This window comes from Cololabis saira, chromosome 17, assembly GCF_033807715.1.
Source record: "Cololabis saira isolate AMF1-May2022 chromosome 17, fColSai1.1, whole genome shotgun sequence".
Classification (NCBI taxonomy): Eukaryota; Metazoa; Chordata; class Actinopteri; order Beloniformes; family Belonidae; genus Cololabis; species Cololabis saira.
In genome coordinates, this window is record NC_084603.1 from 7,323,776 (window position 1) to 7,347,046 (window position 23,271).

At 36.1% G+C, this 23,271-nt stretch overlaps 2 protein-coding genes across 4 annotated transcripts in view; one reads left to right on the plus strand and one right to left on the minus strand.

Moving 5' to 3' along the window:
• Positions 1-18,979, plus strand: LOC133463349 (F-box only protein 11). Of its 2 annotated transcripts, none has more exons than XM_061744843.1 (22): positions 1-273; positions 7,706-7,830; positions 7,941-8,022; positions 9,184-9,328; positions 9,837-9,966; positions 10,417-10,500; positions 10,590-10,722; positions 10,812-10,918; positions 11,745-11,856; positions 12,313-12,419; positions 12,670-12,807; positions 13,142-13,359; positions 13,463-13,643; positions 13,722-13,844; positions 14,064-14,149; positions 14,996-15,072; positions 15,189-15,332; positions 15,834-15,944; positions 16,074-16,181; positions 16,303-16,411; positions 16,503-16,601; positions 17,514-18,979. In XM_061744843.1, exons 1-22 carry the CDS (start codon positions 180-182, stop codon positions 17,641-17,643), a joined length of 2,643 nt encoding a protein of 880 aa, XP_061600827.1. In that variant the 5' UTR covers positions 1-179; the 3' UTR covers positions 17,644-18,979. The 2 variants fall into 2 exon arrangements, with proteins under 2 accessions (XP_061600827.1, XP_061600828.1); XM_061744844.1 differs by having other exon boundaries at positions 9,187-9,328.
• The window catches only part of msh6 (mutS homolog 6 (E. coli)), an 11,254-nt gene continuing 6,911 nt past the window's right edge, over positions 18,929-23,271 (minus strand). For both annotated transcript variants that reach the window (XM_061744842.1, XM_061744841.1), the window contains exons 5-10: positions 22,162-22,448; positions 21,100-21,217; positions 20,918-21,007; positions 20,664-20,818; positions 19,226-19,425; positions 18,929-19,143 (exon numbers count right to left, since the gene is read on the minus strand). In XM_061744842.1, the coding sequence (XP_061600826.1) occupies positions 19,062-19,143; positions 19,226-19,425; positions 20,664-20,818; positions 20,918-21,007; positions 21,100-21,217; positions 22,162-22,448 (932 nt within the window). In that variant the 3' untranslated portion in view covers positions 18,929-19,061. The remainder of the gene's footprint in view (positions 19,144-19,225; positions 19,426-20,663; positions 20,819-20,917; positions 21,008-21,099; positions 21,218-22,161; positions 22,449-23,271) is intronic.

The window sequence follows — 23,271 nt, forward strand, 5'->3', positions numbered from 1 at the left end:
CTCCTGCTCCAGCTCAGCGGGGCCAGACGTAACACCAGTTCAGGGGGGAAAACGGGAGCAACACACGGCGATACGATTCTCTCTCCAGCCACGGACAGAAAGATGGCAAAGCGCGCGATGCCGACCAGAGAGACCTAGACGGCTCTTCCGCGCTTCCCTCCGATTAAACGAGCCGCCAAATGAACTCCGTCAGAGCCAGCAACGTGAGCAGAAGACCCAGGCGAGTGTCGAGGCCGCGCCCGGTGCAGCCGGAGAGGAACCACCAGGAAAGAGGTAAGCCTGGATTTATGGTCCTGCGTTAGAGCGACGCAGAGCCTACGGCGTAGGGTTACGGCGTAGCCTACGGCGTAGGGTTGCGCGTCGCCGCGTACCCTAGTTAGTTAGTTAGTTAGTTTATTTAGGTCTTGACATCACAAAAAAAAAAAAATAAAAATGACAAGAAAACGAATACACTGTTCAAACAAAATATTACAAAAAAATTCCAATATACAAATACCATCTAGACCGAAAAAGGTGTAGGCTGAAGCAAAGTATAATATTATCCTTTTTTTTTGTGTGTGTTAACTATTTTTTTCTCTCTTGTACATACTCTTTTTCTACTTTTATATATTTATATATTTATATTGCTCTTTTTATTATTTAACTATTTATTGGTTATTTCTATTTTACATTTTTTATATATTTTTGTATAAAGCGTGTGTGTGTTTTGGCTGCTGCACGACTGAATTTCTCCTCTGGGAGATAAATAAAGTCTTCTATTCTATTCTATTCTAAAGCTTATTATTTGCCTACTCTCAAAAATATTAATTAAAGTAATGAAATGAAAGCAAGAAGTAAGAGAAAAGACTCACAGTAAAACAAATTGCCTCCATGGGGATAACAAAATTTCCTCAAGAAATAAAAAAAAAATTCAAAATAAAGGTGCAGTCTACATGTTACCTTCATCCTTAAAAAATCAAATCACTAATTAAATAAATACCCAACTCACCACTCATTAATTTGATATAAAGAAAAAAATCATCCTTCTTCCCCTTTTTTACTTTTCATAACATTAATTAAACCAAAATAAATTAATAATAATAATAATAATAAATAAAAAACAGCACACCCTCTCCCCTTCCCTCCCTCATATGGTCAATAGATAACATAATTCAAAATTATTTAACATATGTCTATCAATACTAGAACAAAAATGAATAATAAATTAAATAATCAAGTCGTGTGTAAACACATTCATTCATATAGTCGATGATTCAGATCATTAGTCCAATAAAGGCAAAAAAATCCCAAAAAGGTCCCCAAATAAGGTCAAAGTCAATGTTTTTTTAAATAAGGTTAAGGTTCTACATAATTTCAAATCCCAATCTAATTTACTCCATACCCTACGCCGTAGGCTCTGCGTCGGTGTAACGCAGAGGTATAGATCAGCCTGTAGCGTTAGCAGCTGTTAGCAGCGGGGAGCTAACAGCCCCGTCCCCGAGACTCGCCTCGGGAGTCAGGAAACACCGAGGCTTTTATGTTGGTGCTTAGGCCGCGCTTTGTTTTGTTTGATTTAATGCCCCGAGTCTGTCCTTCTTTGGCTCGTCTGACCTCAAACGGCAGCTGCTTTTTGCCTTTTTAGTGGTTTACAGTTACATTAGGTGTGGAAGAGAGTGGTGTTAGACAAAGGTTTATTCGAGGGCTGCGTGCGCAGGGAACATTAACGGGGTTTGCATGCTAACGCAGCTAACCCAGCCGAGGCTACTGGGTCTTTATTAGCAGCATGTTTTGTTTGGCTTTATAAAAACAAACAATTCCCTTCATATATCTGTCATGTCAATCGTCAATGCAAAATGTGCAGTCTCCAATTGTAAAAATGCGTCTCGAATAAGCTGCATTTATTCTAGTTTCCTCCTGCTATGGAACATGGGACACAGTTTAAGTAAACAGTTGCCAGGTAAGGACACAATTGAGAACCGCGGTTGAATTGGTTTGATATTGGATATTCGACATTCAAAGACATCCATTTAACTTGTGATACATACCACTGATTTTGGTCATATTGCTTGTGATGTGTTCATGGTCATCTAGACTATATATCACAAGAGAGTAATTATTATAAAATCATATTATGGGCTGATTTAATGAGGTTTAATGATGATTTAATGAGTTTTAATGAATTCAACACCAAATGAATTCAACACCCATAAAACTTGTGATACATAACACCGATTTTGGTCAAACCACTTGTGATGTGTTCATGGTCATCCAGACTATATATCACAAGACTGTAATTATTATAAAATCATACTATGGGCTGATTTAATGAATTCAACACCCATAAAACTTGTGATACATAACACCGATTGTTTTCAAATTAATAAAATCTCATTAAACCAACCCATAGTATGATTTTATAATAATTACTCTCTTGTGATATATAGTCTAGATGACCATGAACACGTCACAAGCAATATGACCAAAATCAGTGGTATGTATCACAAGTTTTATGGGTGTTGAATTCATTAAACCACATTAAATCAGCCCATATATATGATTTTTAAATCAGCCCATATATTTGATTTTTTTTTTAATAATTACTGTTTTGTGATATATAGTCTAGATGACCATGAACACATCACAAGTGGTTTGACCAAAATCGGTGTTATGTATCACAAGTTTTATGGGTGTTGAATTCATAATATCCAATATCAAACCAATTCAACCGCGGTCAATTGAGATGTAGAAGTCGAATTATAAACTTATTTTATCTGAGGGAAACTGGGCAGGATTTGTGGTTGAATAAATCAAAACGTTATTTGCTGAACTAGTGAGACGTTTGATCTCAATCTGATGTGAGTCAGGACAATATGGTTCTTGTGAAAGTGAACTGAGGATATATCTTCAAATTTTAGCAGCTCAACCCAACAGAGAATGCTCAGGGTAGTTTTTACTCCATCTGAGTTAATTTCAGCACATTAATTGGTGTATTCACGCAGGTGCTGTCATTGGATCTTTTAATTTTGCTTTGTCCAGGTATCTAAGCAAAGCTTATTACTATATAGTCCAGGGGCCAGAGCCCAAAATTTCACTGGTCAGCACCACTCAAGGTGACCAAACTTGCTTATAATTTTTTTAAATATCTATGTCTGTAGATGATATTTTGGTATGATAATCCTTCCTGAGTGGCAGCTGTATCATAGTTATCAGCTCATGAAGTTACCCAGCCCCTTCAGAAAATTACACTTTAGATGCTGGTGCATATCCTGGTTTAGACTCATGTACAGGATATCTGTCAATGTTTCACAATATCGTCCTTGGTATAATTTTAAAGGGGACCTTTTAAGCATTCATTGAAGCTAAGATGTGAATCTTTCTGACCAACATAGAGGTCACTGCAGCTCTTTAAACTATAAACAACACACATTTTTACACAATTTTTGGCTAAATGATATACTATCTTTTAGCCCTGTGTCATCTAGGAACAACAGACATAAAAATACAAAAACTGAAATACTCACAGGACCATAAGGATTCAGGAAATGTATAATATACTCCTACTATATTGTTGTTACCGGTCATTGTGATCCTTAAACTAGAAGAGCATCATTAGGCTCCTATGAAACTATAACAGCCACTAATGTCACAAACTGGTCTTTATCATGCAAATACATGACATAAAGGACACCACAAAGAGATAAGGAACCAGCTTAGTTTTATAAACATTAGAGACACAAAATACAAAAAAAATAAATAAATACAAAAACTGGAATACTCACAGGACCATAAGGATTCAGGAAATGTATAATATACCCAATTTAGAATCATCAATTAACCTGAAGGGGGTGGGTAACTTCATGAGATGATAACTATGATACAGCTGCCACTCAGGAAGGTTATCATACCAAAATATCATCTATAGACATGGATCTTTTCAAAAATCATAAGTAAGTTTGGTCACCTTGAGTGGTACTGATATCCAGTACTCGAGTTGTAAAAAAAAATCAGGGGGGATGGTGGATTTTATCATATGGGGACAGATAATTTGTGCTGATTACAAATAATATAATATATTACAAATAATAGCACTGACCAAAACACCTGCAGAAATACTGCAGGAATGACATAGCAGCAGTTAAATGCAGCCTTCTGTAAGCTTTAAATATCCACTGGGCTTACATCAAATACATCAAAACACAACAATAAAAAACAGTTTTCTGAACTTATCAATATGATTCTGTCCTTCACAGGATAAGTAAAATGGATCACTGCAAAAACTCAAAATCCTAACAGAATATTTGTCTTATTTCTAGTCAAAATGTCTCAGTTTAGTAAAACAAATCTTATTAGACTTAAAACAAGACTCATCACTGGAAAAAACAACAATTTTCACTTGTTTCAAGTAGATTTTCACTTAGAATAAGTAGAAAAACCTACCAGTGGAACAAGATTTTTTTGCTTGTAATAAGAAGATAAATCTTGTCCCACTGGCAGATTTTTCTACTTATTTCAAGTGAAAATTTACTTGAAACGGGTGAAATTGTCAAATAAGTTATTTTTCTGGTGTTATTTTTCTTGTGAAGACTCTAAATGTTGAAATAGCAGTAAAACCACATTCATTGATGAAATGACATAAGGGATGGAAAGGGGGGATGTCAGTTTTACAGGGGGGATGATTTTGACTGTTTTTATTTCAGGGGGGATGCCATCCCCCCTCAACTCGAGTACTGCTGATATCTGGTCTGGCCCATGGACTATATATGACTAATAACCACAATCATATGCTGTAACAATGCACCTTTCAATAACCATGTCTACCTCATACTGCTGCACCTTTCACTTAAAAAAATAATATGTATATATGTTAATAAGAGCTGTCATTTGTCTATTTACTGTAAAATAACAAGGAGTCAAATTCTCTTCTAGTCTTGTTTGACCTGACTTGGCCAATAAACCTGATTCTAATTATTTATCTGAAGGGGACAGAAAATAACACTGAACAATATTTATTTTCTGTTTCAAAAACAAAATGTCTGTGTTGTTCAGATAATATGGTAAAAACTATGATACTGGAATGTTATTTCAGTTTGTATCAAAGAGGATGGACAGGATGGTATAGTTTTTAGTTGTTTTTTTTCAGACATGCACTTTCTTTTAATCTGGTAGCAACTGAAATTGGTGTCATTCTGACCAATCACCCTGATACATTTCCAAAACATTATGTCACAATAGCAAAGCTTAGTGTTTTGTTTTTTTTTCTTTTTAAATGGGCTATAAAAACAATCGTCATTGCCCAGGCCTTAACTGTCTAAGTCACAATTATGTGCAGAGATGTTTAATAGATTTTTGTTAATTTGGCATAGTGATCAGGTATTCAACACAATTGACAGATCACATTTGTAAATGAGTGAATAAATACCAGCTTAAAAAAAAAAGTGTTCTTGGTGTAAACAGTTGCCAGCTAAGGACACAATTGATATGTAGCTGCCACACTTAGAAGTTTGAATTATCTACTTATTATATCTGAGGGACACTGAGCAGCATTAGTGGTTGAATAAATCAAAACGTTATTTGCTGAACAAGTGAGACGTTTGTCCTCTCAATCTGATGGGAGTCAGGACAATATGGTTCTTCTCATGAACGTGAACAGAGGCTATATCTTGAAATTTTAGCAGAGCAACCCAACAAAGAAAGCTCAGAGTAGTTTTTACTCTGTCGTCTGAATTCTTTAGTTAATTTCAGGATATTAATTGGTGTATTTCACACAGGTGCTGTCAATGGATCTTTTAATTTTGCTTTGTCCAGGTGTCCACAGCAAAGCTAATTACTTATCTGAAGGGGACAGAAAATCACACTGAACAATATTTATTTTCTGTTTCAAAAACAAAATCACATTTCAGATCACATTTGTAAATGAGAGAATAAATACCAGCTTTGTAAAAAGTTTCTTTGTTCTTGGTCTTTCATGCACTCAATTGTTTTTCAGCAGCATCTGAGTCAAGTGAACGAGCAAAAAAATGCTTAAAATTGTTAGAGCTGATGTGTTTGCAGACTATAAAGCAGTATTTCAGCTGGTCCCATGCACCACCCAATGCAATGTTCCCAGTAGTTTCATATGAATTTCTGTGACAATGTTGTGTGGTGCTGCAGCTTCTCATGTGACAAACAGCAGTGACAGTGGAATCATATCCTCAGGTTAAAGCAAAGATCACATTTTTGTCAAGTTGTTAACAACTATGCTGCAACAGTGCAACACTGACTTACACAATCGGAGAAGTGACATTAAAAAAAGTCTTATCCACTGAAAAAGTGTTTTTAGACAAATGGTGTGCGCTTGACATGCTAACATGAATTGTTATGGTGTTATGTCACAATTGTGAGAAAAATGTCACTATATCTAGATACATTTCACTTTATTTAATGTCTGAACTTGGTCAAATAGCAACTATCTTAGACTCACTGTTTTTTTTTCCCATCACTTTCATATGAATGTTTGAAGTGATTCTTCTGAGGAACAGAAGAATCAGGAACTGATTGTTTTTACCTTAACAGTTTGAGAATGCCATCAATGTGATGTATTCCTTGTCTTTGAGGAGACAGATTGTATTTGTCGGTGTTTCTGGTGTAGCAGTTTGAGACAGTGGGTCAGCATTGCAATGAGTGGGCAGGGTGTGAAAATCATTTAAATGGCATATCAGCTGGAGCATGCTCTGGATGCCTTGCCCAGATTCCTCCTCACACGCAGCCATATCAACCTTAAACACAACACAGTTGTTTAAATCCGAAGCAGCACTGTCTTCTTAAATGGATCAATAAAGCCGGGGAATCTGCTGAATGTGTTGTATTCTAGCTTGTGCTTTAAGCAGCAGGTGATTGTTTTTTTTTATACCATGTCTACCTTATCCTGTCAACAGTTACTTACAAAGTAAGCTTAAATTGTCCTCACAGATCATCTCTATTTTAACCTGTTTCCATTCCCCCCCATCAGCAATTTCCCTCCTCCATTTAAGAGATATACACTTCTCTGGCTACTAGTCAAACTTTTAGCCGGCTTGTAAACTGGCGATTGGAAAAGGAACAGACAATCATCTTTGCAAGCATAGCATGACACATTCAGCATTTGCATCTTTCAGTATTGGCGGCAATCAACCTATCATGGCGAATAGGCTTATAAGCACATGTATGTTTTAGTTCAGTGTAGCTGCTATGATTGTCTTCTGTTGATTGAATCCCCTCTTGATAGGATTTGCACTTGTTCCTTCCAGACCAGCTACTGAACATGATGGATTTTCTTTCTATGTTTTGTCCTTTGTCTTGTCACAAACACTGTTGAGACAAATTAACATTGTTTATCACAATACTCTGATTAAGGCTCTTATTCTATAAGACGGTCAGCAGTTATTGATGTAGGTTTGTCTGTTGTCCTACCCGTTGAACTTGCAAATTAATTTTAATCATCACTCAAAGTTTCATGTTGTAGATATTGCCCCAAAAATGAATAATAAAATATTATTCATATTTTTATTAATGCATCCAAAATATGCAGTTGTAAACTTCATTTTCTAATGTATATTAATGAAATGTTGCAGAAAATATCTACTCCTGACAGCACATAAACTTATATTTCTTCATATTCCTGGTCGTTATTGTGTAGTTGCCTTTTTTTGTTTAATCTAATTTTTTATGGCTATTCATTTATTTATTTTTCCCCATGGGTCATCTGTAGATGAGGACGTTCCTGCAGATATGGTTGCTGAAGAATCTGGTCCAGGAGCTCAAAATAGTCCCTACCAACTTCGAAGAAAGTCTCTACCCAAGAGAACAGTTTGTCCAACAAAGACAAACATGGAGGTATGTTTATCTTTTTAAAGGTGGTAAAAGAACTGTCTTGAAGTTATATATTTTTGAAAGAAGCAGTAGTTAATACAGATGTTTCCACTATTACTTTTTTTTTTCGACAGGGTGCTTCCACTTCAACAACAGAAAACTTTGGACACCGACCTAAGCGTCCGAGAGTTTCAGGAAAGTCTCAAGATTTACCAGGTAATTAAAAAAAAACCGACATCTTCATCTTCAATAAAGGGTATTCCTCATCTCATTTTATGAGACTGTGACATCTTATTGTTGCAATTTAATAGCTTTTAAATACAGTTTACGTCCAGTGTTAAGTGGGGGAAAAATGTGAAATTAAGTTCTCATGTGTTAGTAAGTTTTATAATCTACAAAGTTTTGTTTGTTTATGAAGTCCATTATCTTTCATATTTTCACAAGAGACATTTGAATGTTCAAATAGTGTGAAATGCTGCAGAGATTGATGGATCAGATCTTTTCTTAAAAAAATAATAGTCACATAAACAATTACAAAACACATTTTAGAAAAACAAGATTGGCTGTTTATATTTTAGATGGTTTAGCACTTTTATTCACCAATCGTGCTGACATTTATTTTGTTTCATGTCAGCTTAGTACTGGGATGGCAGCTCAGTAAAATGGATGTGCTCTTGTAATAACCTTTTTTTGATGTAAAATATGAAGTGGTTCCATGAACTTCTCAAAGGGGAAATTACAAAGTCTGTTGTTAGTGGGATTCAAAGTCTTTCTTGTAAACTGCTGCTCTTCCAAAAGCTCAAAATAGACGTTTGCCTGTTATATGATTTTTGTGGTATTGAAGCCAACTGTTATATTGACTCTTGTTGAGTTCGTGTTACTTCAATGTGAAATATTTTAACACAATTTACCGTAGCAAATATTATGTTTTTCTTAACAAGCTTTGCATTTCATCCTATTTTAATTTGAAATTGGATATAAAAATTGACACAAAGCCATTTTTATCAATCTGCAAGTTAGTTCTGAAAGAAAATGTGCATAATATGATTCATATAATGGCATAAATGTACTTTATATTATAATGAATTGTTAGTTATTTGCACTATGTAATGCATAGCCATGAATAATTCATAACAACAGATTGACACCACAAACTTGGCTAATATTAATGTTCATTAATCTTTAGGTCGCTGTGCATTTATCATTTATACTAGGTCCCTTTTGAGGGTTAAGATTAAGTTTTGGTTTTGGTAATTTGTGTAAATGTGCTCCTGATGCTTGGTGCTGTTTTTAATTCCATCTAAAATCACTATTTTCTGAGATTTTTCCAGCTCTGATATTATCATAATTCTAATTCCACTATCATTTTCCTCCCAGCAGCACCAGCTGAGCAGTATTTGCAGGAGAAGCTTCCAGACGAGGTGGTGTTAAAGATCTTCTCGTACCTGTTGGAGCAAGACTTGTGCCGTTCAGCATGTGTGTGCAAACGCTTCAGTGAACTGGCCAATGACCCCATTCTCTGGTGAGACGGCTTAACGTTGACATCTTATTCATATTTTATTAAGCACTGGCTTGCAGTCTATGAGCAGCTGCAATAACAGGCCCACTTCTTTGTCATGCACTGATTTGATAGGATCTTCGGTTGCATTTGCTCAGAATGTGCATTGGATCTGAAAGCACTGGACAAATTTTAAAAATGAATTAAGAGGGGAGAAAAAAAAATCATTTCATCATCTAAACAAAAAAACTTGCTTTAAATTAATTACACAGTAAATGCTTTAACATTTGAAAATATTAATGTAGAATTTCTGGTGTGGTTCTTACTGCCAGTACCACCATATAAGATGAACAGTTTCTCAAACATGGACATTTTGATTATCATTAGAGGAAAACTTACCAGCTGTATGCAAGGATTTGTTATAAGAATCAAAAGAGGAAAAAAATATAAAATATAAAGTATATATTTTAATACAATCATGAATTCTGACAAAAATTAGCAGTTTGGACTTTGATGGACTTTCATATTTCAGGAAGAGGCTGTACATGGAGGTTTTTGAATACACGCGACCCATGATGCACCCGGAGGCAGGGAAGTTCTACCAGATAAACCCAGAAGAATACGAGCAGCCAAACCCTTGGAAGGAGAGTTTTCAGCAACTGGTATGCAAGTCTCATAAGAAGCCTGAATATGTCTATACTTTCTCCACCCACAATGATTTATTACAGATGAAGCATTTCCCCACTGTAAAATAACAATTCAATTTCATGTTATTGAGACCTTTCATGCTATATAAGTTTATCAAAGAGTTTAGGGAAGTGGGATTAATCTGTTAAGGATAAGGTTTAGCATGTTACCGAGAATTATTAGTATTCACCAATATTAACGCTAGTGTAAAGGGGACACTGTTTGCTTTCTTTATTTGTACGGTACTCTTGTGTACAGATACGTAATGTAAAGTGAAACGTGATTAGCGTATAGAGCATGCTTTGGGCAGGTCGTCTGAGGCATTTTGTTTAACCATCCCTTATCAAAATGTAATCCATTGTAAATTCTTCTCTGGATGAGATGAATTATATTTAATTTCTTTGTGTACTGTTTTATTTTTACAGTATAAAGGGGCCCATGTCAAGCCAGGCTTTGCAGAGCACTTCTACAGTAATCCTGCCAGATACAAAGGGAGAGATAATATGTTTGTAAGTGGCCTTTCTTTCATTACATTTTTTTTTTTTATTCTTGCCCCCCACCCTTTGGTTGTTCACCTGGCTTATTTTATTTTCTCCAGTACTATGACACCATTGAGGATGCTCTTGGAGGGGGTCAGGAGCCTCACTTTGATGGTTTGATATTTGTACATTCTGGTATTTACACTGATGAGTGGATCTACATCGAATCCCCTATCACAATGATTGGAGCTGGTAAGTGTGTAAAGTGTCGTAAATTAATCTTGCACTTTTTTTTTTTTTTAAGGATTAATTCCAATTAAACCATTCTGATAATTTTATAGCTCCTGGAAAAGTAGCAGAAAAAGTTATAATTGAGAATACCAGAGACTCCACGTTTGTTTTCATGGAAGGCTCAGAAGATGCTTATGTTGGATACATGACCATCAGGGTGAGAAGACTTTTTTTTTTTTCCCCGACTCTGACACAATAATAGTACATACCGGTGTAAAGGACTGTCTCAGAAAATTCGAATATTGTGATAAAGTTCTTTATTTTCTGTAATGCAATTTGGAAAAAAACAAAAATGTCACACATTCTGGATTCATTACAAATCAACTGAAATATTGCAAGCCTTTTATTATATTAATATTGCTGATCATGGCTTACAGCTTTTTTTTATTTTTTTATTTATCTATTTTTATCCTTATTTTCTTACACTAGTCAGTAGCTTATGTTGCTACAATGTTTTTATTGTCTTGTTTTGATTGTTTTTGTTTTTTTATTTTTATTATTATGTTTGCATAATGTTATGTTTGCATGTGTTAGCTAGTCATATTTAAGGAGAGGGGGGGAGAGTTTATAAGTTTTACTTCTTCTCACTCCCTTTCGAATATGTACTTTGTTATGTCTCATGTTAAGACGATTGTCTTATTTTCTTTCTTTTTTTTTATATGATTCATATTCGAAATAAACACTACTACTACTACTAAAAACTCAAATATCCTATCTCAAAAAATTAGAATATTCTGGGAATCTTAAACTGTAAGCCATAATCAGCAATATTAAAATAATAAAATGCTTGCAATATTTCAGTTGATTTGTAATGAATCCAGAATGTGTGACATTTTTGTTTTTTTAATTGCATTACAGAAAATAAAGAACTTTATCACAATAATTTTCTGAGACAGTCCTGTATATTCTTTTTAATGACTTTGGATAATCCTGATTTTAGTTAGTTCTATGCAAGTTGTTAATCTCTATTATCTCTGCCGTAGTTCAATCCTGATGATAAATCCGCCCAGCACCACAATGCACACCACTGCTTGGAGATTACAGTCAACTGCAGTCCCATCATTGACCACTGCATCATACGCAGCACATGCACAGGTAATTCAGTTGCTCCTATGGCTTACTTTAGTGGTTCCCAACTTATCTGCTGCTTCAGACACTGACATCTTGTCATTAAAAGAGTAACTACAGTGCTAGTTCAGTGAAACCCTCACAAGTATAACACTGATTTTTAAAAAGCTTAAAGATATGGAAAAGTGATATCTTTAAGTGCCTTCATCCATCACTTCTGGGATTTACATAAATGCTGCAATCCTGACTTGCAAGTAAGAGTTTTTATGGCAATGTTGTGAGGAAAAACTGTGACACTGAGGATTTCAGTAATAAACCTCAATATACTGCCGGTCTTAAATGTATGGAAAATGTTGGGTGCACTGTGACTCATCACTTTTATAGACACATTTGAATAAACTGACAGGATCATAATGGACCAGTGACTGAATGGTGTTGCTTTAACACATTGAGTGACATTAATGTTTATCCTCCTCATTTCAGTGGGGTCAGCGGTCTGTGTCAGCGGCCAGGGGGCTTGTCCCACAATCAAGCACTGCAACATCAGTGACTGTGAAAATGTTGGTCTTTACATCACTGACCATGCACAGGTAATATAGTCCTTGTCTGAGTGAACTCTGGTGACCTCATGTGTGCCACAACAATGCATATGATTGATTTTACTTGAATCAACTTTGTTGAGACAGGCAAACATAATAAATGGGCAGAGCACAGGTGCCCACGGAGCGAGTTTGAAAATACTGACTTAGAGAACAGGACTATAGCGTGTATGAAGAATTTAAAGAATGGTTCGAAAATGTAAATTAATGTTTTTTTTTTTTTATGTTGCTCATTTTTCAGGGAATATATGAAGACAACGAGATCTCAAACAATGCTCTGGCTGGGATCTGGGTAAAGAACCACGGCAACCCAATCATCAGACGGAATCACATCCACCACGGCAGAGATGTAGGGGTTTTTACGTTTGACCATGGCATGGTAAGATGGAGCCTTTTAACACTTAAAATATTACAATTGGTCACATTTTAATTTTTCCTCTTTGAATATTTTGACTAAAATTGAATTACTTTCATGAGATAAGCTTCTAGCATTGCAGTTGGGATTGATGGGGTGTCACTACATAGCCACTGTTGCATGATGCCATGCACAATCTGTGATTGCATATCATTTGGAAAACGAGTCTTTATTCTCTGTATAGTCATAGAAAAAATGTACAGTTTATATTTGTTTAACCAGTTGTTTGTGCCTGACCTTTTTAAGAAAACAAACTTTTTAAAGAGATTCACAAAACCTTTTATCCTTCTATTTTCAGGGTTACTTTGAGAGCTGCAACATCCATAGGAACCGTATAGCCGGGTTTGAGGTGAAGGCGTATGCCAATCCAACCGTGGTTCGTTGTGAGATCCATCACGGTCAGACGGGCGGCATCTATGTACATGAAAAGGGTCGTGGTCAGTTCATTGAAAACAAGATCTATGCAAATAACTTTGCAGGGGTGTGGATCACCTCAAACAGTGACCCCACAATAAGGTCAGTATCAGTGTCAAAAAGTCAAATCATCTGAAAGCATAATTTCACAAGTTTAAAAAAAAAAAAAATGTATTGAAAAATGTATTGTTCTTTCTAAAAATAGGGGAAATGCCATTTTTAATGGCAATCAAGGTGGCGTTTATATTTTTGGTGATGGTCGAGGACTCATTGAAGGAAATGATATCTACGGTAACGCCCTGGCAGGAATCCAGATCAGGACAAACAGCTGTCCCATTGTCAGGCACAACAAGATCCATGACGGCCAACACGGTGGCATATATGTGGTAAATATTTGATATATTTTAGAGAGAATAACATGCGCAATGATTTGGAAGCAGCACTGATGAATGGTGTTTTTGTAGCATGAAAAAGGACAAGGAGTCATTGAGGAGAATGAGGTGTACAGCAACACACTGGCGGGAGTGTGGGTAACGACGGGCAGTACGCCAGTACTGAGGAGGAACCGGATACACAGCGGGAAGCAGGTACGATTACAAGCTAATTTCACTTAATGATGAGAAATAACACCAGTAGAGGCGGGATGTAGACCGTGATGTGATCAGATGTTGCTTATTGCAGTCGCTGTCACTTATTGTTGTCATTTTCAGTAATCCCTTTGAGGCTGATCACTCATGTTGATTTATGAATCATACTCATTTTTATAACTGTAATAAATTACGCTCTAATCAGTTTCATTTCAACAGGTTGGGGTCTACTTTTATGACAATGGCCACGGTGTGCTGGAGGACAATGATATCTACAATCACATGTACTCTGGAGTTCAGATAAGGTTTGTGTGAAATTTTGAAGTTGAGCTTGAATCAGAACACCTGCAGTAGGGATGGGCGGTATGGACTAAAAAATGTATCACAATAATTTCTGGCATTTATCCCGATAATGATAAAAATGACGATAAAAAAAATACCAATTCAACTATAAATTTCTTTCTTTCTTTCTTTCTTTCTTTCTTTCTTTCTTTCTTTCTTTCTTTCTTTCTTTCTTTCTTTCTTTCTTTCTTTCTTTCTTTCTTTCTTTCTTTCTTGCTTGCTTGCTTGCTTGCTTGCTTGCTTGCTTTTCTTTCTTTCTTTTTGCCTCATTTCTTTCTAGCTTTCTTTCTTTCTAGCTTTCAGAAAAATGTATCACAATAATTTCTGGCATTTATCCCGATAATGATAAAAATGACGATAAAAAAAATACCAATTCAACTATAAATTTCTTTCTTTCTTTCTTTCTTTCTTTCTTTCTTTCTTTCTTTCTTTCTTTCTTGCTTGCTTGCTTGCTTGCTTGCTTGCTTGCTTGCTTTTCTTTCTTTCTTTCTTTCTTTCTTTCTTTCTTTCTTTCTTTCTTTCTTTCTTTCAGGCTCATTTCCTTCCTTCCTTCCTTCCTTCCTTCCTTCCTTCACGTACATTGTGCTTGGATTTAACGCAGAACCATAAATCAGTTTTACACAAAAACGCCATCAACGGGAATTTATCGCTTTTACCGCGAGATGACAAATTCCTATTGTGGGGAATTTTTTTAATGGTTTATCGTGAACGGTAAAATATCGCCCATCCCTAACCTGCAGGTTGTATTACCAAAACAGTGGTCTCCTTTACCCGTCATACGTTCTTCTCTACTACTTCTTCGTTTACAGGACTGGCAGCAATCCCAAGATCAGGAGGAACAAGATCTGGGGAGGACAGAATGGGGGTATTTTGGTTTACAACTCAGGTGAGAAGCAAATATGGATTTTGAATTATATTGTTGACACATAAAAGTAAAATGTCAATGCCATTCACACGGTTTGATTAATGTTACATTAGTTAAGAAAATGCTAATGTTTTCAGGCTTAGGATTCATTGAGGACAATGAGATCTTTGACAATGCGATGGCGGGAGTCTGGATCAAGACGGACAGCAACCCCACTTTGCGGAGGAACAAGATCCATGATGGGAGAGATGGCGGCATCTGTATATTCAATGGAGGGAGAGGTGGCTGATCTATTTATTTTTAAAAGTGTTACTGAGTAGTTAATTATTATTGCTGTAACTGTTAATGCATCAATTTAATACTATTAAGACACATTTTAAGATCACCAGTAACTCGAGGGATGTTTGTGGCATTGTTGTAGAGAATGGTGGGTTCTGAAGTTTGTAGTTATTCTGAACTAATACTTTTTATTTATTTATTTTTAACGTTTATCCACCAAACACTATTGAACATAGTCAGGAGTCATTAATTGCCACAGGAACGTTATTATGATCTCAGTTAAAACACTGTTCTCGGAGACACTGAGCTTCAGCAGCAACTAAAAAAGGTTAATTAAGGAGAGCTAAAACATTGATGCTCTTGTTGTCCTTTTCAAAAACATACCAGCAACTACACATCACACACCAACAGCGTTATTCCTCATAATGTGACAAGCTGAAAACAGCAAATCAACAGTAGTGCGTTTGGTAGAGTAATCATTTCATTTGTTTTCTTGCCATTAGGTTTGCTAGAGGAGAATGACATCTTCAGAAATGCCCAAGCGGGTGTTCTCATTAGCACCAACAGTCATCCTGTACTGAGGAAAAACCGGATATTTGATGGCTTCGCTGCTGGTGGGTAAAACCTGCACCCAAGTTTTCACCAAGTATTAACAGTTGTTATGGCCTCTGAATTGTAGGCTGATTTTTCTTGCAAATGTTTGTGTGTGTCTTGTTAATGGGAGTTTGTGTTTTTACTACAAGGTATTGAGATCACCAACCATGCCACAGCAACCCTAGAAGGCAATCAGATCTTCAACAATCGTTTTGGAGGATTGTTTCTTGCATCTGGTGTCAATGTTACAATGAAAGGTACTCTTTATTCTTAAATATTTTCCTACATTTTCTTGGCAAATCAGTGATAGATTATGTGTCTGGTATAAATCAATCTCAGTGAGTTGTTTTATATAAATATCTGCTATATTATTTCCAGATAATAAAATATTGAACAATCAAGATGCCATTGAAAAGGCTGTGAGCAGAGGTCAGTGCCTGTACAAGATTTCAAGTTACACCAGCTACCCAATGCACGATTTTTACAGGTAATCTTTGTTTATGATTGCAGTTTAAATGACCAGATGTAATGCGACTGTTTTGTATTTTTCTTGATTGTTAAACTCTGGGTTCACACAGGTGTCATACCTGTAACACAACCGACCGCAATGCCATCTGTGTGAACTGCATCAAGAAGTGTCACCAAGGACATGATGTGGAATTCATCAGACACGATAGGTTAGTATTATTGATTAGTTTCTTAACAGTGAGTCGTAGAAGCAGAATGATTCAGACCAGTTCTCCTGTTCTGTGTCTGCACAGGGCGGGTTTGCAGACTTTGGCAGGGAACCTTAAATTTACTAGATTTTGCTACTACTGATAAGCTAAACCTTTTATTTGTCAAGCAGCATTCCAGGGGACCGCCAAAACTCATCATTCCCAATGAAGATTATTCAGTTCAATAATGTTTTATATATTCTAACACGTATTATTGGGACAAACTTTAATTTTGTCGATGAGGGGGATATGGCCTCTGATAAATCACTACTCATTTAGGGTTTTTTTTTCTGTGATTTTATTTTTTTTAATGGGTAGGATGTTGCAAAATATGTACAGGACTGTCACAGAAAATTAGAATATTGTGATAAAGTTCTCTATTTTCTGTAATGCAATTTAAAAAAACAAGTCATACATTCTGGATTCATTACAAATCAACTGAAATATTAAAAGCCTTTTTATTATTTTAATATTGCTGATTATGGCTTACAGTTTAAGATTAAGATTCCCAGAATATTCTAATTTTTTGAGATAGGATATTTGAGTTTTCTTAAGCTGTAAGCCATGATCAGCAATATTAAAAGGCTTGCAATATTTCAGTTGATTTGTAATGAATCCAGAATGTATGACATTTTTGCATTACAGAAAATAAAGGACTTTATAACAATATTCTAATTTTCTGACAGTCCTGTATACATACAGTAGTCTAGTTGGTTTAATTATGAAGTGAAAGTCATTCTCATTTTTAGTCAAAGAAAGAGCAATGATGTGAATAAGTGGTGTCTGTTTGCTATCTTGATGTATTGCAGCTTCTTAATGTGTCTGAAAACGATGAATCTAACGGAGTTTAATGATTGGTCCTGTTCCCTGCAGGTTCTTCTGTGACTGTGGCGCTGGGACGCTGTCGAATCCTTGTACGTTAGCTGGAGAGCCGACACACGATACAGACACACTGTATGACTCCGCTCCCCCTATAGAGTCCAATACACTGCAACACAACTGAGCTCAACACCTGAGGCCTCTCTGCAGTTCAGCGGTAATGGACTTAAGACACTTTAAGTTGTGCAATGGAGGATAACATTCAAACTTAAAAAGAAATCCACTTTGACAGAGCATATAGAGCAACTTAAAAAAAAAAAAAAAAAAAAAAACCCCACAAACACATGGGATGTGAACTTGAAAAAAGACATTAAAAAAAGAAGTTGATAATGGATGCCTCGCATTCTCTGTTCCTTTTGACAAAAAACAAAACAATGACATCAGTGGGACAGCAGAAGAGCACCAGACACAAAGGGGTCAGAAGCTCATCTTCTTCAAAGGAGTGCAAAAACAAGATACTGCAGTTATGTACAGATCCATCGTGGACACTTAAAGGAAGAACTGCTGTCATGAGAGGCTACAGCCCCAATACAACGATGCTTCCACCACTGAGCAACCAATGTGCTCGTACGAAATGTACGGGAAAAATGACCTAGCACTTCAGCTTTTTTTTTTCTTCCTCAAGACAACTGTTGAGATTTGATTTTAATGCTTTTTGTGTAGTTTTGTATTTTCACGCAAAAATCTTAATGTACTTGAATGTCATTTATTTTATTAAATGTGTTTTGTTTTTGGTTATTCCCCAGAATTGCTGTAATTATACTCATGTCGCAGTATCTAACTTCTTTCTGTGAAAGAGATCTGAAAAGAGAGGAAAACACTACATTTTCTCCAGCAATGTTGACTCATTTACATTTGCAATACATAAAAATAGATGCAGAACTGTGCTTTCACAAGACTTGTGTTGTCTGTTTGAAATTCTCCATGCTGTGACTCATTGCCTGCAACATCAATGTACAGAAAGTCTGATCTTTGAGTTTAATTTGAAGAACATGTCAAACTAAATACATTTTTAATTTCCTACCAACTGTTGTAAAGTTCTGTTGAGTCAGTATCTCATGGAAAATGACTGCCGTTCATTTTGTGTATATTTCTGTGGTATTGCATACTCTTGGTCTTTGTTTTTTATTATTCAGTCAAGTCTTGTGAAAGCATTAGACTTGGTTTTCCATTTGTCAATGTTGCTGGAGAATTGAACAGCTTTTACTCTACTGAAGCTGAGACAAGTATCTATATACAGCGCTTTATGGTTTCATTGCCCCTCCCCCACCCATTCATGTGTATTGGTGATTGTGGGTTCTCATACAGACTGAAATGTATGCATGTATCATAACATCTAGACTTAATATATTGTGAAGTATTCAATAACCGTTATGTAGGCGCTAGTGTGAATTAAAAGGGTTTAATTTCCTAGATGAAACATTGTCATTTTTTTAAAAATAAACTTTATTAGATCATTACAGTAGTGTTTTTTTTTTTTCCCCCTCCAAGTGAGAACGAACAAACAAAACAACTGCAACAGCAAGATGTTTTACAACAGAACTACAGTGTGTTAAGAAGTTGAACAAGTGAAGTAAAGTGTGTGCCGTCCTGTGTGACATCTTCAGCAAACTGGCAGAGCTTCCTGGAAGAGATGAAATGGAAATTATTAAAGCATAAATTCAGATCTTTGCTCTGCAGAATTGGACACAAACACCAGAACGTACTTGAAGAGTCTCAGGCTGATGGTGCTCTTCTCAAACTCTCGGGCCTTCTTGTGCCCTGCCTGTATGACTTCCTCGGGGAGGCTTGCCAGTCTGGCAGCATTGAATCCATAGCTTTTAGGACAGGCACCGGTGATGAACTTGTAGAGGAATGTGATCGTCTCCTGGCTCGGATCTTCACACTCATTCTCCACCATACATGCCTGAACGGACAAGCACAGACATGATGCTTCAATCAAAGCACTTGCATACGGTTGGATTAAGTTGCTTTCATAAACAGTCAAGAGTTAACAGCAATTGTGAAAATGCACATCAAATCCCAATTTACAAGTTTACGTTTGGGACATGTGAAAGTTGAACTGTGAGAGTCTGTAGAAGGAGCTAAAGCGTTAAAACGGCAGGATGAGGTTAGAGGAGCAACCACCGGGACAGATGTGCTCTAATTTGAATGAGGTCACAAACTGCTGAATCTGTTTATCAGTCTAAGATCATTCAAGGTATTAAACAGGTTTCAATTGTTACAGCTAGGCCTGTGTTGAAAAAAATTGATTTCCCAATTCTAAATCGATTTTCATATTAATTCCTAAAAATTGATTCATATGTCTAAAGATCGATTTTTTTTACGTTTTTTTTTTTTTCATCATTACATTACAACTTTTGGTTATTTTTTTGTTTATCCCCAAAAAAGGAATGTTTTGTTGGACACAAGAATAACTGGTGCCATGTTTTTGCCTTTAAATATGTTTAAAGGTATGAAAACATTAAAGTGTTAGGTTATAATTGCATAAATTGTCTATATTTCATTACTTTATATACTGTCTTGGGGTTACATTTGCAAAAAATGATAAAAACCAAATGCTCAAAAATTAAAAACCAAAATAGAACAAATAAAAACGGAATGTGGGAAAAAATAAAACCGATTTCTTTCGTCCTCTGTTTCCTCCCTGGATCTGTTTGATAATTCTGACCCACAATGTTTCTGAAAGCAGTTCTATCAGCATTCTGGGAGCTGATTGGTCCTTACAGCATCATTAGCTGCAATACTTGCTGTTTAATCTCAATATAATACTAGTAGTAATATTTTGCATAACTACAGTCATAATTTATTCAACAGCTCAAAAAACAGTTTTAATAACACTAACCCAAATCAATATCGGAATCGAATCGAATCTTGATAATCGATTCTGAATATTAAGAATCGGAATCTAATCGATCCCCAGCCCTAGTTACAGCTTACATTTTTTCATACACACAAAGCATGTATGTACCGTACAAATATGCTTGAATGAAGGGGGAGGAATACAACCTTTTCTTGGTGCTAGTTTGCAAATAAAAATCATGTTGGGAACTAGTGCCTGATGGGATTTGGGTCAGGGACGGCATTAGCAAATGTTTGCCTTTGTCATGTTGTATTAGTCAACATTGATATTTCTGGACTTACCATGTGTCCTAAACGCACAGCAGGGTTGTTGGCATAATCCTCCACCAGAGAGTGGTAGTGTGTCGAGAAAAGTGTGCGACAGCAGATCTTCTCAGCAAGCTCTTTCACAACAGCGCTGGCGATCGCTGTGCCATCATATGTGGCAGTGCCCCTTCCTACAACATTTCATAAGTCAGTGCTTATGCAATGAAAACAGTACCAACATGAGCACAACAAAGCTGAAGAGACAGACTATGAAAAACCTTAACATGTACCTAATTCATCAAGGAGCACAAATGAGTGTTCAGTGGCGTGGTGCAGGATGCTGGCAGTCTCACTCAGCTCCACGAAGAAGGTGCTCTCTCCTACACAAAGCAGAGCAAGAGGTCAAGATTTACCCTCCAAGTGCCAGCTAAGCTCACGCTCTGATGAATGATGAATGTGTGTTTAACCTTACCAGCCATGATTCGATCTGAGGCTCCCAGTCTGGTGAAGACCCTGTCAACTGGTGTGAAACTGAGGCTCTCTGCTGGAACAAAGCACCCAAGCTGAGCTAGAATGATCACAAGCCCACACTGTAGAAAAAAAAAAAAAAAAAAAACACCAGAACATCTTAATATGGGCCAACATTAGGAATGGGTGATATTTTACCGTTCACAATATACCGCCAAAAAAATTCCTCACGACAAGAATTTGTCATCTCGCGGTAAAAACGATAAATTCCCGTTTATGATGTTTTTGTGTAAAGCTGATTTATGGTTCTGTGTTAAATCGACGCACAACGTAAAGAAAGAAAGAGAGAGAGAGAAAGAGAAAAAGAGAGGGAAAAGAGAAAAAGAGAGGAGAAAAAGAGAAAGAAAGAAAGAAAGAGAAAGAGAGAAAAAGAGAAAGAAAGAGAGAAAAAGAGAGAAAGAAAGAGAAAAAGAAAAAAGAAAGAAAAAAAAAGAAAGAAATAAAGAGAGAAAAAGAGAAAAAAAGAAAGAAAGAGAGAGAAAAAGAGAAAGAGAGAAAAAAAAGAAAAAGAAAGAAAGAAAGAGAGAAAGAAAGAAAGATAGAAAGAAAGAGAAAAAGAGAGAGAAAAAGAGAGAGAAGGAAAGAAAGAAAGAAAGAGAGAAAAAGAGAAAAAGAGAGAAAAAGAGAGAAAGAAAGAAAGAAAGAAAGAAAGAAAGAAAGAAAGAAAGAAAGAAAGAAAGAAAGAAAGAAAGAAAGAAAGAAAGAAAGAAAGAAAGAAAGAAAGAAAGAAAGAAAGAAAGAAAGAAAGAAAGAAAAAGATAAATTCCCGTTGATGACGTTTTTGTGTAACAAACATGGCGGATCTGAGAGCGAGATAGATTTATAGTTAAAAAGATGGAGTTGAATTGGTATTTTTTTTTATCGTCATTTTTATCATTATCGGGATAAATGCCAGAGATGATCGTGATACATTTTTTAGTCCATACCGCCCATCTCTAGCAAACATGGACTTCACATCAACCTCCAAAGCCTAAGTGGCTTCATACAGCATCCATAAATGGCCCACCTGCCGCATAAGAGTGGACTTTCCACCCATGTTTGGTCCTGTGACAAGGACACAGGAAGCACAGCCTCCCTCCTCATCACCCTCACTGCTTCCAGGGCAGCCGATGAAGATGTCGTTGGGGATGAAGTCGTCGCCAAAAAAGGTCTTAGTGACACAGGGGTGACGGGATCCCGTGAGTTTAACGAAGGGTGCCGCCTGGTTGTCGTCCTGGTGGGGAAGCACCAGCTGTGGCCTGGTCATCGGACCATCTCCACCCTGGCTGTAGCGCGTCAAAGCCAACAGCACATCTGCAAGGAAAGGACAGACATTGGGAACATGTTCAGTTTCTTTTTTATCAACCTTTTACTTTTTATTTTTTTTGCTGAATTTCATTAATAAATAGAAACTAAAAATGATGGAAACACGTTTCACATATGTTGCTGAAACACTGATCAGTGATAAATTATGCAATTTTGTCTTCCTCTGTCAGAAGCACCTGTGAGAAATTTCAACCTTGCAGAAAAAAAAAACATTTTTGGTATTAATAACGCAAATATTTATTTGAAATATTCATTCAATGACTGGATAATTTCCAAAAAGCACCCTGGTGCAATATCAATGTCTTAAAATATGCTTTAGAAGCATGATCTGCAGAATACAGATATAAGGCATGTAATCCAAATAAATAACATGGTGAAAAATCAGAAAAACACCACTTATTTGTAGGGCTGGGCGATTTTGGACAAAAATAAAATCCCGATTTTTTTCTTTGAAAACCCGATTTTCGATTTCGATTTTTTTGGTAAAACTACAAAAGACAATGGAATAAATTGTTTAAAATATTTTATCTTTATTTTTAAAGAAAAATAGCAAACAAATTTCCCTATTGGGAATGAAGTGCAATTGAAAGATACTGTTAATCCTCCTTGAGTTTAGTAAAGTGACAACATTTACAATTTTCTTAACCAAACAAAGATGACTAGACGAGCTCTGTCTGTAATGCAGCCAGCTGCAAAAAAGGAAAATCGATTTTCCGATTTTCCTTTTTTAACATCGATTTTGATTAATAAATCCGATTTAGATTTAAAATCGATTAATCGCACAGCCCTACTTATTTGTACTGTAAAAAAA